This window comes from Balaenoptera acutorostrata, chromosome 3 (assembly GCF_949987535.1).
Source record: "Balaenoptera acutorostrata chromosome 3, mBalAcu1.1, whole genome shotgun sequence".
Taxonomy (NCBI): Eukaryota; Metazoa; Chordata; class Mammalia; order Artiodactyla; family Balaenopteridae; genus Balaenoptera; species Balaenoptera acutorostrata.
The window spans coordinates 154,544,547-154,559,572 of record NC_080066.1 but is presented as its reverse complement, the minus strand read 5'-3'; the positions used below and the strand labels follow the sequence as shown (position 1 = coordinate 154,559,572).

At 38.4% G+C, this 15,026-nt stretch overlaps 1 protein-coding gene across 1 annotated transcript in view; it reads right to left on the bottom strand.

Annotated features, from left to right (window-relative positions):
- GPATCH2L (G-patch domain containing 2 like) overlaps nt 1-15,026 on the bottom strand; it is a 75,638-nt gene that overhangs the window by 49,160 nt on the left and 11,452 nt on the right. Inside the window, 6 exon segments of the mRNA XM_057542131.1 lie at nt 1,013-1,067; nt 2,133-2,151; nt 2,153-2,200; nt 4,975-5,054; nt 6,626-6,802; nt 11,551-11,615. Of these exon segments, the coding sequence (XP_057398114.1) occupies nt 1,013-1,067; nt 2,133-2,151; nt 2,153-2,200; nt 4,975-5,054; nt 6,626-6,802; nt 11,551-11,615 (444 nt within the window).

The window sequence follows — 15,026 nt, the reverse complement described above, 5'->3', positions numbered from 1 at the left end:
TCTCATTTGTAAATAACACATCTGGACTAGGTGATCATCACAGGTCTCTTTGCCTTTAGATCCTCTGATGCAAACACAATTAATACCCTTGCTTAGCATTCCCCAAACTGCAATCTCTCACATCCCACCTTAATGGCTTTCTCTTTATCTGCCCACCACCCACTCTACTATTTAATATTCTTCTTTGTATCAATTATTTTTACTCACCCTTGTCCTTACTATAGTTCTATGAAATAACAAGTTTGATAGAATGATTACATGTTTCTAAAGTAAATTATCAGAACTTAAAAGTAAAAATTCTGTATCCACAAGCCAACTAAAATCATATAATAAATACACACCAGTTAGGTGTACCACTAAATGTTTCATTTTGAAACAGTAACTTCAAGATGAAAGTTCCAAGTCTAAAATGTTTATCAACTTAACAAGCTAATAAGCAGTCAAAACAAACCAAAACAAAACAAAAAACAAAACAAAACCAAAAAAATGATGGAGCGATAGAAAGCCTGAGAATTTTTACCTTTCAGTCTTCATCTATTTTACAACAAATCATCAAGGTAAAGCAACCTCTCTCCCAGCAAAACTCAAAAGCCTCAAACGTTAAAGGAACATATTGAGAGTCACTGTCAGTAATTTTAAAATTATGACCCCTATAAAGGATTAGATATGCCAAGGGCTCCCTCAGGGGTAGCTAGGGTAAAAGAGTAAGAGGCTCTAGGCCTCAACCCCACTTTACCCAAAGTAGCTCTACCTTCCTCTGCTTCATATGTTTAGGATTCAACATTGTACTTCTCAGCACAGGATGCTGATGCATTCTGATTTCTTACTGCCAAGTTCAAAACCAGAATGACAACTGCATTCCTATGAAATATGTGTTATAAGTAATAAACTGAAGGTCACAAGTTGAAACTAAAAAGGGGAATTAGCTACAGTTCTTATCAGTGAATACTAGATATTCTTGGAAAACAGTCCTCCAAGAAAATCAGAATAACATAAGGAACAAGAACCTTACCTCATGTGCACAAGCAGAAATGTGAGGAAAATCAGAAGCCAACGCTTTATTCTTTCTAAAGAAAAGGAAATCAAATGATAAAATAAAGATGACAAAGAAAAGCAATCTCACCTGATTTCGTTCTCTTTTCCCAGCTGATGGTAACCAGAAACTAAAGAGAGGGAGAGAATAAGAGGAAAGAAAACAATAAAAGAAGTGGTAGGAACATTATTAGAGAGAAGATAAAAAGATGTGGGTTAATGAAGACAAAGAAATGAGAAAAAATGGAGTTGGAGGAGAAAAGGAGAGAGATGTTAAATGTGTATGAACTTTTTTTGCAGAAAATAACTCCTCAAAGTAAAAAGCCTTTTAATGGAATGCAGAAGACTAGACACTCTTAAAAAAACTCAAGATGGTGGTGTGACACCAATGCACTCTCAGCTGTGCAATGAGAACAGGATCCCCAATTCAACAAGAGCATAAACCACATCTTGCCTATTTTATAGATTAAAACTTCAACCAGGCTGGATGGGTATAGGAGTATAACTGGATACTGACCATGACATGTAGTAGAGACACCAAAGAGCCAATCATGTTATGGGACAAGGCTGTCACAAAAAAGGGTGGAATGATTTTCCTATAGCTACACACAGGCTTTCCAGTGGCACTTATCACAGTAGTTAGAACAAAAAGATATCTCTCTGTCTAGAGGTCTAAAAATGGGAAGACCATATAGGAGAATACAGAGGCAATCACCCATTGTGAACAAAAAAATTTTTAAGAGACAGAAAAATGAATTTAAAATATAATATCCTTATTGGAGGCTACTTTTATAATGGAGCACCTATAGACATAAATAGCAAAGAAATAAAAACTAGTATAGAAAGGAAAAAAAAAAATCACTCTCATGAGTTTACGTTGTTAGCCATTTTAACCCAACACAGCCATAAGTGAATAAATAAATAAATAAAAATTAAAAAAACAAAAACAAAAACATATGTTAACTGTTATAAAGTACCCATCTTTAAAACCTTCTTTTTCAGCTCTACAATCGAATTTTTAGGTTCCTTCATAAAATGTTCCCCTGCTGCCTCCTTCAAGGAAAAGGCTAAGACAGCCAGTAAATACATTAAGTACTTACTCTTTCTGCCGAGGGTCACTAATGAGGTGGCTTATCCTCTCAGTTCCCAAATTACTCATGCTGGACTCCTGAAAAGCCAAAGAAGGTAACAGTGTCATCTAACCACAGAAACAAATATGTAAGTATGATCTGTCATCAAGCTCATGCTTTCCCATAATTATACCAGCAACCCCAAAGCACAAGTCAGATGTCAATCTTAAAATCCAACAGTGTCTTTTTGTGGTACTCTACTGTTAAAGTATTGCATGTTATTCTAAACTTATTTTTCTCTAGTGATCAAAAAAAAGTCATTATAAACACTTTTTTTTACTATATACAGTATTTTAATATAGTGAGTAATACCTCCTAGAGTTACGAAAGTGTATCAAAATAGAAACACTTTAAAAAAAATCCAACAGCAGCCAATTTTTAACAGGCCAGCACACCAAGATCCCTAGAGTCTATGATTTTAGCCTCAAGAGCCTTCATAATCGGACATTTACTGAGTCCTCACTGGTAACACCTAAGTATCTACTAACTAAATGTATACACGTCAAAGGACTTTTGTAACTTACAAAAATCGTCACCCTGTATTTTGCCTGTTAAACATGTCCTAAAGTAAAAATAGAAGTCTGTATAAATTGCTTCTTAAATTTCCGGTTCTCAAGATTGTAATATGAAATCATATCCGTAACACCACAAGCAATTCAGAAACTAATCATATCCAAAAAACGGGAAAATGGCAGAAGACACTCACCCTTCATTTAACGTGAGTACACTTACAGTGAACATCTATCACAGAACGTTGGGATGCGTACCAACAGTACATGAGCAAGAGTTACGCACATATGAGGAAGTGTTAAGATGAGAGAGCGTAAGTCATAGACATGAACGTCAAAAATGTCAAGCCTGGTACTCAAACACATTTGTTTCTGAGCAAACATTATTATCTGCATTCATCTATGTGTGTGGATTAGCCTAAATATTAGGGTACACATTTCAGCAGAACTGGCTATAGAAAAATTAATTTGAGGTCAGATTTCAGGTGGGATTGGAGCTAAATGAAAAGGCTTCACATACTGTATTCTTCATATCCTTCACTCCTTACACCTATGCCTCCTGGTCACAGACACAGCCATGGTAATGGGCCAAGGGAAAAGATGGGTGAAAAATGAGCTATTTGTTACAGCAGAAAAATTATTAACTTAAAGTGCCGTAATGTTTAAATTTACAGTTTATTACTGTGTAAATTACAAGCAGTACTTTGCGTAATTAGCAGCTCGCTGGCAGGGAGCTGTGAATGAAACTCATTATTTATGATTACAATTTAGAAAAAGAGAAGAGAGATGGGGGAGGGAGAAGAAGGGGGGCAGAACAGTGACCTCTGGTAGAAATGACAAATATCCCTTTAAGGTGATGAAGATGAATTAAACAAGTAAATATTATCCTATTCATTTGAAATCATTAAAGACACATCCAATAGGCCCTACTTTCCTTCCATGCAAGCTAAAGGGAGCCTCCAGGATGAAATGATTTACTTCCATGGAAGTGGAAGGCTCTTATTTTATAGGAGCTGAAACAAAGTAAGGTAGGTGGTAGGGAGAACATCATCTGTCAAGCCTAACCAATAGAGAGAAAAAGTCAAACCAGCGCTCTGCTCCCCACTCCCAACCTCCTGCCTCCCTCATGCATTCCTACCCTGCTAGCTGTCCTGATAAGAATAAGCTCTCAGAATAGCAAATGCAGCATTTTATCGCCTATAAAATGAGTAATCCAAAAGAAGAGGTATCATTCTTGCAATAAGCAAATGTCTTTCTAATTAGAGATTTGAAATTGAATTTAAAGATAAAAAGAATATGAATTCATCTGAAAATAAACAGCCTCATTTCTTCTGCAGAAAACAGTTCCCTGATTAATCTATGAAACAGTAGCTCCCTGAGGGCAGGCAGACTGTGGCTCTGACCACTACATACCTGGCTGGGCATAGAGCCTGCCACACACAGGCACTCTAGATGCTTACTGAGTGAGCAAACACGTTAATGCTCTAAAATGCCTCTCCTGTCCTTATTCTTTGTCCACCACAATCCTCTCTGACTGGGTATGAACCCCAGTCTTAACCTATTTTCAATCTCAAAGCCAGAGGAAAAAATAAATGAAATAACTAATTAAATTTAAATTGAAAAAGATAAAAAAGAAGTAGACCTGGGTTCAAGTTTCTATATTTTGCCACTTCTATCTGGGTAACATCAGACATTCCTTAACATCTTTGAACCCATTTTCCTCATCCTCTAAAGAGAATATCATCTTTTTTACAAGATTTTTGGGAGGATTAAGTGAACTGAGTGCCTAGCACAGTCCCTGGCAAAGGCAGAACTGAGTAAATGGTAGATATCCCTCCCTCATGGCCAAGGAGGGGCTTTTGAAATTTGGTAACAGGTTTTTTTTGCCCAGTTTTTTTCTTTTTTAATGAATTCTAGAATAAAAGACCAAAGTTAGAACAAAAGAAGCATTCATGAATTCAAGAGGAGTCATAAAGAAGCCAAGAGTATTTCAACTTATATAAATAATATACGATTAATCAAAAGAGAAGAAGAGACAGAGATCAGGCCTGTAGATTTACAGACAGCAGACACTGTCATGACAGTGTTTGCTTTGTCAGAACTTCTGTATAAATCAAGCTTCATCTTCTTTGTGTGTATCCATTCACACCCTATATAATGTTCACTCTTGTGAACTTGCAAAATACACCTGGCTTAATTAACCCCAGGGAGTTCTGCAGCGCCTTTGCTTATCAACAGTGTACGCAAATCTCATAGGGAATATTATCTTCCCAGTGAGCCTAGAAAACAATGACAGCTATCACCTTCCCAACAAGCCTTCTTCGCCCCTTTCTGAGGCATCGAGCTGCAGCTCCAGGCAGACGATTAAAGCGAGCATGGTACCCTAAATAAAAAAGAAGAAAGACCTCAGTAACTGAATGCAGAAGATTCATTAGCAATGATATGCTTCTAGTACACCAAAGGCCTTCCTCCCCAAGATCTTACTAAATTAACCCTTAAACTAGTATCACTAGGCTATTTGCCAATGATTTACTATTCCCATGTCTTTGTCACCAGTAGTATGATCTTAGGCATGTCATTTACCTCTGACATAGGCATCCTCATCTATAAAAAAAGAATAATCACTGGCTCAGTCCTCTTTTACAGGACTGTTTTGAAGACTCAGTGAAATAGCACATGGAAGGTACTTTATAAACTAAAAACACTGTACAAATATAACGTATTATCTACAATTTCTAATTGCAAATTAAATGTTAGCTATTATCTTAAAAATATTCTAATTCATGAAATAGGTAAAAATAGCATGTATAGTATAATCCCATTTTTCTAATTGCTGTATATGTTCTACACATAGAAGAGACAACTGGAAGAATCCACACCAAAATGTTATCAATGACTTTGGGTGTGGGATTATAGGCCATTTAAAGTTTCTTCTTCCTATTCTTGTTTATTTGTATGTACTTTAAGTGGTCCATAAAGAACTTTTAGAAATGGTCACTGAAATGTTTATGAAAGTTTTAAGGTAGCAAACAACGTGCCTCAGCCAAGCATCATTACCAAGAACCAACTGCTTTGAGAAGGACTTTCAATCACCCAAATTTATCACAATGAAATGCTACAGAATAGGAATTTACAGCTCTATTGTAATTCTGATCACCAATAGATGCTCAACATATACTTGGTAACTGACTGACTGGTTGATTATTGACTACTGGGAATCCTCACATCATAAATTTATAGAGCTAAAGGAAACCTCTGAAACAGTTTTGTTCATTGTCACGATATCCTAAGTGATGACCCTGATGTCCCTAGGAAATGAAGTGACTCTGCCACAGTCACAGAGCTAGGGAGACAGTACCAGACAGTATTACCACAGAGTATTACCACATTTCCTTCCCCGTCCTAGGCTCTTTCCATTTCACTTTGCTACATCATAATTGATGGAAAGCAAAGGGAAAGGATATGTATTTGTGTTACAGTCCACAATAATAGAATTATTAATATAAAATATTTTTAAAAATATTTTTAAATCATCCATTTTTAAAATGTCATTATACCTTGTACGTGAGTGTTGTTACTGAAATCTGTTATCTTCCAAGATCCACTACATCAGGCTTCCACTGGGCACACAGTAGCCCATCAGTTTCACAGCAGGATAAGCAGCAGTGACACGCTGCTAGGCTTCTTAAATCTGGCACAAATGGCAATAGCAAGCTGAAGGAACGCCCTGCTAATATATATTCCAAGAGTCTCCATGGATTGATTTAGGTAAGAATGGAGAGAACCTCAAGCTTTGAGACTCACCCTTGAATCTTCTAGAAAAATCCCTGGACTAGTTCTAAAATTCAGATAGGTAATGCATGCTTACAGGCATGAGTATGCTTGCCATGGGAAGACTCTCCCCAGAAAGAATCACATAAGTGTGAAGTATATTTTGGTCTCCTCAGAACTCACCTCTTTGAGCTGGCCGAGAAGGTAAAAGGAATGTGGAATCTGAAAGTTTATCCAGTCCAGAATCCATTCTCTCTACTTCAGAGCAATGGTCAGGAGCCCACTTGGGCAGAAGATTAGGGACAGTGAATCCTGGGACACATTCTCCTTCATAGAACCAATCACTCTGCTCGTCATCCCCTAAAGCAAAGAGATCCTATCATAAGCTGGAATTTTAACATGCTCTATGAAAAACCAAATACGAAGATGACTTCTCAGTGCTATGGGTTTGATTATACATTTTTTTAAAAAATTTATTTATTTTTATTTATTTATTTTTGGCTGTGTTGGGTCTTCGTTTCTGTGCGAGGGCTTTCTCTAGTTGCGGCGAGTGGGGGCCACTCTTCATCGCGGTGCGCGGGCCTCTCACTGTCGCGGTCTCTCTTGTTGTGGAGCACAGGCTCCAGACGTGCAGGCTCAGCAGTTGTGGCTCACGGGCCCAGTTGCCCCGCGGCATGTGGGATCTTCCCAGACCAGGGCTCGAACCCGTGTCCCCTGCACTGGCAGGCAGATTCTCAACCACTGTGCCACCAGGGAAGCCCTGATTATACTTTTTAAACAAAGCCAAAATACAAAAAAATTGTTTTGATACTTCTTCTTGATCCATATTTTGATGAAAACTGGGACATCAAACTAGTTCCACATAAATGTCATACTGCGGTACACTGGACTGCTTTTGATAGTAAAAACTAATAAAGCTCCCATTTACTAAGCCCTTACCACCTACCAGAATCTATGCTAAAAATCTGTAAATTTGTTATCTCTTCCAAACCTTACACTAACTCCAGCTTATCAATTAGGCAACTTATCAATTAGGCAACTAAAGCCCGGAGAAGTCAAGGTCAAGTTAGTAAATGACGAAGCCATGTTTCAACCCAAAGCCTGACTAACTCCAAAGCCTTTAGCACAAAAATAAACTGCCTCCCATGTACCATTCTAAGTGGTAAAAATGAACTTGGAGGTTCAAAGCCCACAAATGTTTCTCAATTCAAAACCAGCTATTCCTGAAGAATTCCCTGCTATATTTGTATTTCTCATAATAGGTGAATAAAGAATGTATATCCATACCTTGTTTCTTCCTTGATGCCTCATTAATGGGACACAAAATCATCTTGACAGTAGCAATCCAAGCTACCAGGAAAAAACTAACCACAAAGACAATATAAGCCCCCAAGGCTTGTCAAGAAGTTATACTATTTGCCCAAGGCCATACTTTTGATTATTGACAAAGTCAAGACTAGACCCATATAGCCCAGGCGCTTGGTTCAAACTTCTTTCTACTGGCTACAATGATAGCATCTCAATTTCCCAAAGAGCTTATTCCTGCCCACAAAGAGTAAGATGGGTAACTTTATGTCTGCTACCCCACACCCCTTTCAAAACAGCAAGGATGAAGGAAATTATTACTAGAACATCTAAAGAGTTCATACTGCATTCATTTTCTAATGGGTACTGGATCTCAAGGAAGCTGCTCAGGCCATGCTAATCTCATGAAGTATCAGTTTCATGGACCACTAACACCCAGGAGAATGATAACTCTTAAATCACTGCAGTGATCTCTAAAAGGGGAAAGAAGCCACTAAAGAAGTTGCTCCAAGTGTTCCCTTATAAAAACACACCATCAACAGGCTGTTTTTCTAAAACAGTGGTTCTCAACCTTTAGTGTGCATCAGAAGGACTGGGAAGGGTTGCTGGAACACAGACTGTTGGGCCCTACCCCCAAAGTTTCTGATCCTGGCCTACACAGGACCAAAAATGTTCATTTCTACCAAGTTCCCTAGTGATGCTAAACTGGTCTGGAGACCATACTTTGAGAACCACTACTCTAAAAGCATCTCACCAAACCAGGTACAAGGATGAATTAAAGATAGACATCAGAATTAACAATGATTAGTTTCACTGCAAGTCAATATATTAATTCCTTCCTATTCATAAGCATTCCTCAGGCCACTTATTAAAATAGTATTATTTAGCTAGATCATATTTTCTGATGACAAATGTCAGACTATACGGGAATTTTCTTTTTTTTGGTTCTCAAGCATTCACTCAAGATTTTTGATAATACAGAAAGGGACTCACTGAACTGGAAGGAACCTTCTGAGATCTCATCTAGACCAGTAGTCTTCAACCTGGGTTCACTAGGATGCCTGATGCAGGAGCTCCTCAAAAGAGTGCTGCCAGAGAATTAGGAAGAGGCTGAGTGGATCAGGCTCCAGACCTCCTGGTCCTCTAGGACCTTGCTTTAACCAAAATAAGTTTAGTTGTTTTATAATTTGAAGTTCTATGTACACTTCTGTTTGAGGGAGAAAAAGGAGAATTTTCCCCTTATCTGGGTTCCCCAATAATTATTTATTAAGAGCTTACTATATGCCAGGCAATGTGTTACTTATTGTGGTAGCAAATTAAAAAACTCCTGCCTTTGAAAAGCTTCAATGGAAAAGACATGCATCTATAAACAATAGTGTAATATGGTAAGTGATAAGAAAGCAGTAAGTACAGGGAAAGAAGAGTCGAGGGTTCTAGGAGATGACGCCTACACTAAGTGTATCAGTCAGAATCCCTTTAGGAAACGTGTACATTTGAATGGGGTATTTGAGACTTTAGTGAAGTGATTATTTACATAGGTATAGACAGTACTAAGAGAAGCCAAAGGGATGTTGAAGCATTCGGAGCCAGCAGAGCAGGGAGTCTTTACCATTCCTAGACCTGAAGAAGCAAGGGGAAAGAAGGGTTACCAGAGCACAGAAAGAGAACTGTGGTTATAGCAGAAGGGCCCAAAGAGGAGAGGTAGCCTTCAGCAGAAGAACACAACCCCTACCAACCAGCAGTCCAACAGAAAGGGAGTCAGGGACAGCTCTAATCCAACACTGCATTACTGTTTCCAACTCTTCACTACCTCACTATAATAGAATGATATATCCACACCCTTTTCCTTTGCCCTGGGATTCCACAGAGCCTTCCCCTTGAGGCAGAGCACACTTCCTCATTCCATGGACACAGACATGGGGCTTAGTCATCTGATTTGCTTTAGGTAGTAAAACACTAGCAGATGTGATTCAAGCAAAAGTTTTAAATGTTCATGCACGGTCTGGTTTGGTCACTTGGCATTTATGTACTCTGCCATAAGAAGTCCACGCCACACAGAGCCATTGCTCCTTTAGCCTAGGTCCCAGAATAAGAAAACAATGAGTAGATACAAACCTAACTTGAAGCCTGGGGACAGGCTGAACCCAGGCAAGATCAGCTGACCCACAGCCAACCCCCAGCCCCATAGCAAGAAATAAATGTAGTAAACCACTGAAATCTGGGGGCTGTTAAACAGTATTAGCATAACAAAAACTTGACTAATACACCCAATCTCTTTCACCTCCCTCCCTCCATACTTCTGCTGTTGCCTCCTACTGGCCAAACCCAACAAGAAACTGAGAGCAAAACTCACAGATGTAGTCCACAAATATGCCCCAGAGGAGCAAAATGAGAACTGTCTTGGAGGATGACCAGCCATTCAAGGAAAGGTGAAGATGAGATTTCAGGCAGAGAGACCAACATAAACAAAGACATAGAATCAGGAAGTAACATAGCTTTGTGCTGAGAACTCTAAGTATCTAAATATCACCAAAATGTGTGAAGTTGAGGCAGAGACAAAGAGGAAAGCTGGGGCTATAAAACATTCTACAACCTTCCATAATATACCAAGGATTCCTTATCAGTGGAAGGCTTTCCAAAGGCCCAAAACTTAATTGGTTGTAATAGGTCCACACTTTCTTACCCCTCTGTATACACATCATAACCTTTAAGAGATGCATTAGGATGCTGTAGTAAAAGCAAAGAAAAAGTAATTCTGAAAGTATGCTCCAGTTCATTCATGGAAAGACAACCAGACTTTCCTGGTGTGAGATAAGAGAATCAAGACCCTAGCTAGAGCTCACCGGGGAGTATATACACACAGCTTCTAATGACATCTAGCTCCCTCAGAATCAGAAAGGAACAGAAATGTACTCACAACAGCCTCCATTATAGTAGGAAGCTCACGAACTCCATCTATGCCCACAACTCTGAGGCATGGGTGAGACACCTCCCCCACGGTCTCTCTCCAAAACTAGGACTTGGAACCTAAGTCTCACTGTCCCAGGATCCCTTCAGTTACTAAGGAGCCTATCTGGATCAACCTAGACATGTAGCCGTGTCTCTGTCCTTCAATCACTTAACCCTTGGAGAAAAATCATTGGATTTCAGAAGATCTACAAACCCCTTATTTAGATTAAGAAAACTACAGTCCAAAGGAGCTATAAGAAATTCTTATCAGTACACACTTACTGTGTCACTAAGCAAGTGTACAGGACAGGATCAAATTACTGTTTAAATAGTAAAAATAAAAAACTGATAATTAACATACACCAGCCTTATTCACAGTGCTCTCTACTAAACTTCAGATAGAATTTCTATAATATATTCACCTAGAACACTATGGCCACTTATAAATAAGGTTAAAAAAATAAATCCTCCATATGTGAAAATAAGAATGTCTTAACATCCAGTTAATACAGAAGGTTGTTTTTTGGTTTTAATAAAAAGCAACTTCTCAAAATTCCATCTTTGACACTATAACCCCCCTGGATGAATGATTCTCAAAGTCTGAACTACCTGCACAAAAATCACCACAGGTGCTTGCGGAAAATGCAGATTCCAGGGGCCAACTCTAGACCAATTTGATTTCCAGGAGCTCAGGAACTTGCCATTTTAACAGTTCCCCCACGTGGCTTTTATGCCCTGAAGTTTGAAAACCACTTTCATAGACAACCATCATATTCTCTGTGAGGCACTCCTAGAACCACTAGAATCTTCCCAGAAACACTGAACCAATGTCCCAAAGCTGGAATCAAGATTACCTTGCCGTCCTTCATCGTTGGTAAAGAGCCCTGTGTCACTGCTGCTACACACACTGCTGGTTTCACTGAAAAAAGAGTAAAACACAAGAGAATGCATCAGCTCCAGTCAAAAACAAAGCATTGTCCATTCGTCTTCTGGTTTTCAAATCGAAAGATTCCAAGTTTCCCTAATTTCACTCTAGCTCATTAGCCAATCAGAAATGTAAATTTCATAGTTAAGTCACAGGGGTAAGTTTATTTTCCCCAAAAACAAAAGAAATGTAAGAAGAGGAGAACTGTAAAACTTTTACTTACATTTTAAAGTACTTTTAAAAGATCTTGAGTCACTTTATTAGTTTAGCATTAGAAAGTTATTTATTAAGGCTCACAGAAGTAATCTCAACCTGCTTTGGTATATCAAACAACACAAATTTACCAACCAATTTTATTTTTAAATATTGTCTACTATCGGTTTCAAATGAAGCCATGCAACTTTAAGACATCCAGCATGTTTCAAGTTTTCCCATTTATAAAGCAGCAAACAAAAATCCACGAACAGAAAAAAAAAAGAAAATCAGTATGACAAAAGCTGTATTTTCTAAAATTAATGTCTCTCTTCATAGCAAGTGGATACAGCAAAATTCATTTTCAAAAAAGGAGGTTAAAAATAAAAATATAAAAACAAACTCCATTTGAAGTCATTGAAATAAAACTTTTAGGGACTTCCCTGGTGGTCCAGTAGTTAAGACTCTGGCTCCTAATGCAGGGGGCCCGGGTTCGATCCCTGGTCAGGGAACTAGATCCCACGTGCCGCAACTAAAGATCGCGCACTCGGCAACAAAGATCCCACGTGCCACAACTAAGACGCAGCACAGCCAAATAAATAAATAAATATTAAAAAAAAATTGTAGAGTTAGACCCCCACGTAAATTCCGCAATTAGCATAGTGCTCTATTTCCTTTATCACACGTCTCTCCATCTATCCATCAACCCATCTTGTTTATATGCATGGAAAAAAATAAACGGAAATAAAACTTTTGCCCCATAGAATTCTGTCCAAGTCAGCTTCATTTTGAGCTACTTCCAACAATTGATTCTGCCTCTTCTGATGCTGCATTTCTCCCACCTAATCATCAAATTTGATTTATCTGGTTCAAGAAAAAATTTCTCTATTCTTCACAATATTAGCGATTTCCTTGATTGGGATGTTTCCTTCTAAGCTAGTCAATTTTGTTCACGTGCTCTAGAAGACGGAAGAAGCATTCTCACCACGCTGCATAAAGAATAGTCTTGGCAAAATCCCAGCCTACATTTCTGGATCAAATATCTGAAAATATTTTGTATTTTGCAACATTTCCAAATATCTTGCCAATACTAAATCCTAAAAATGCTGGTTAAATTAAGTAGCAATGTTTCCTCACTTAAGCTTGTCTCTGGGTAACAGATCCAAGAAATTTGTTTCAGCAAGAGCCAATAAAACATACCTGATTTCTTTAAAGGTTCTTTCATTTTATTTTCCTCTATACTTATAAGTGGGAACATTCTCAGATGTCATTATAAGAAATGTCTCACAAAACTATACCGCTGGATTCTGATGGATTTAGAGTCTTCAAAGAGCTCTGCAGTTAAATCCGGAAGACATCCTCACTGGGTAATGTATTCTTCCTACTTCTGAGTCCAAGGAACTGTGCCTGCTGAACTTTATGGTTTTGTTTTTATGTTTTTAGCAAATTCCTAAGAATATTAGTGGTCTAACTCTAACTCCACTGAGTCTTAATACACATTCTCTTATATCAATTTCTCTCATCTTGCCTCGAAGGTAAAGCATATTTTATATTTTTTAGTTCCTCTTGATATTAAGGAGGGCTTAAAAAGCACATCAGGCCATAAGACAGACATTCTACTCCACCACTGTGTTACATGCTTTCTTGGTTAGCATATCAGTAACTGAGATGTAGGGGTCAGCAAACAGCCGCCTGTCAACCATTTTTATATAGCCTGTGAGCTAAGAATAGCTTTTATAGTTTTAAATCACGAGGTGGGGTGGGGGGGTGATCAAAAGAAGAATACTTTGTGACATATGGACATGACACGAAATTCAAATTTCAGTGACCATAAATAAAGATTTACTGGAATACAGCCAGGCTTATTCATTGACCTATCGATTCTGGCTTCTTTCACACTACAACTGCAGAGTTGAGGAGTTGCAACAGAGAACGAATCACCCACAAAGCCCCCAAATATTTACTATCTGGCTTTTTACAGAGGAAATTTGCTGATCTCTGCTCTAAGTGTATTACAAGGTCTACTCTGCAATGTCTATTGAATATTTATTTGAATATTTCCTCTATTTGAATATTTCCAAGTAAGAAATTAAAACCACTGTTTTATTACGAAGTCTATGAATTCGTCTCCTCATTCATTTCCAGCCACCTGTAAGCACTACAAGATACAGGGCTTCTCTGATCCTTTTTTTTTTTTTTTTAAACATTGCTTTTTAAATTTTATTTTATTTATTTAGTTAGTTAGTTAGTTAGTTAGTTATGGCTGTGTTGGATCTTCGCCTCCGCGCGAGGGCTTCCCCCAGTTGTGGCAAGCGGGGGCCACTCTTCATCGCAGTGCGCGGGCCTCTCACTATCGCGGCCCCTCCTGCTGTGGAGCACAGGCTCCAGACGCGCAGGCTCGGCAATTGTGGCTCACGGGCCCATCTGCTCCGCGGCATGTGGGATCCTCCCAGACCAGGGCTCGAACCCGTGTCCCCTGCATTGGCAGGCAGACTCTCAACCACTGCGCCACCAGGGAAGCCCCCTCTGATCCTTTTTTGCATGGATTCCATTCTCTCCTCATATTCTAAATAAAGGGGGTAAGCGCAAAGAAATCTGCTGGATCAAGAAAGGTGTTGGTAACCTAAAACCTTCCTGTCCCTGTACATTTTCTATTTCTGTCAACAGTATTTAAAGAGACTCACTGTTCTTTAAAGAGATTGGACTAAACTTGTAAGTTTTCTATAAACAGTTAATTAGAGTAATGGCAATGATGTCACAGAAATATCACCAGGATTTTAAGACTGTGTTCAAGGGAGGTACATATTTTCTTCACTGAGAAAATAATTTATGCCTTAAAGAACACTTATTACATAAAAGTATCATCATTCCATCAATATCTGGAAATGAGTATTTCATCTGATAACATCTTATTCCCTCAGAAGAACGTGCATTGTGGAAATCTAATTTTATGTAAGAAACTGTTAGCATAATTTTCTGAGGAAGAAAATGGGAACTTCATGGCATATTTGCACATAAACACCATGATACAGCATGCAAAAATGTAGTGCTAGCTATGAAGTAGAAGTAAATATTTCCCCTTACAATTTACAGGCCAAAGCTATCCAGCCCTGTGGCTTTCATTCACTTCTGACTCAGATTATGATTTTTTTTAAAAAAATTAGATTCATAGGATTTTAATAGTGATTTAGTCAACTATTAAATGTTAATATA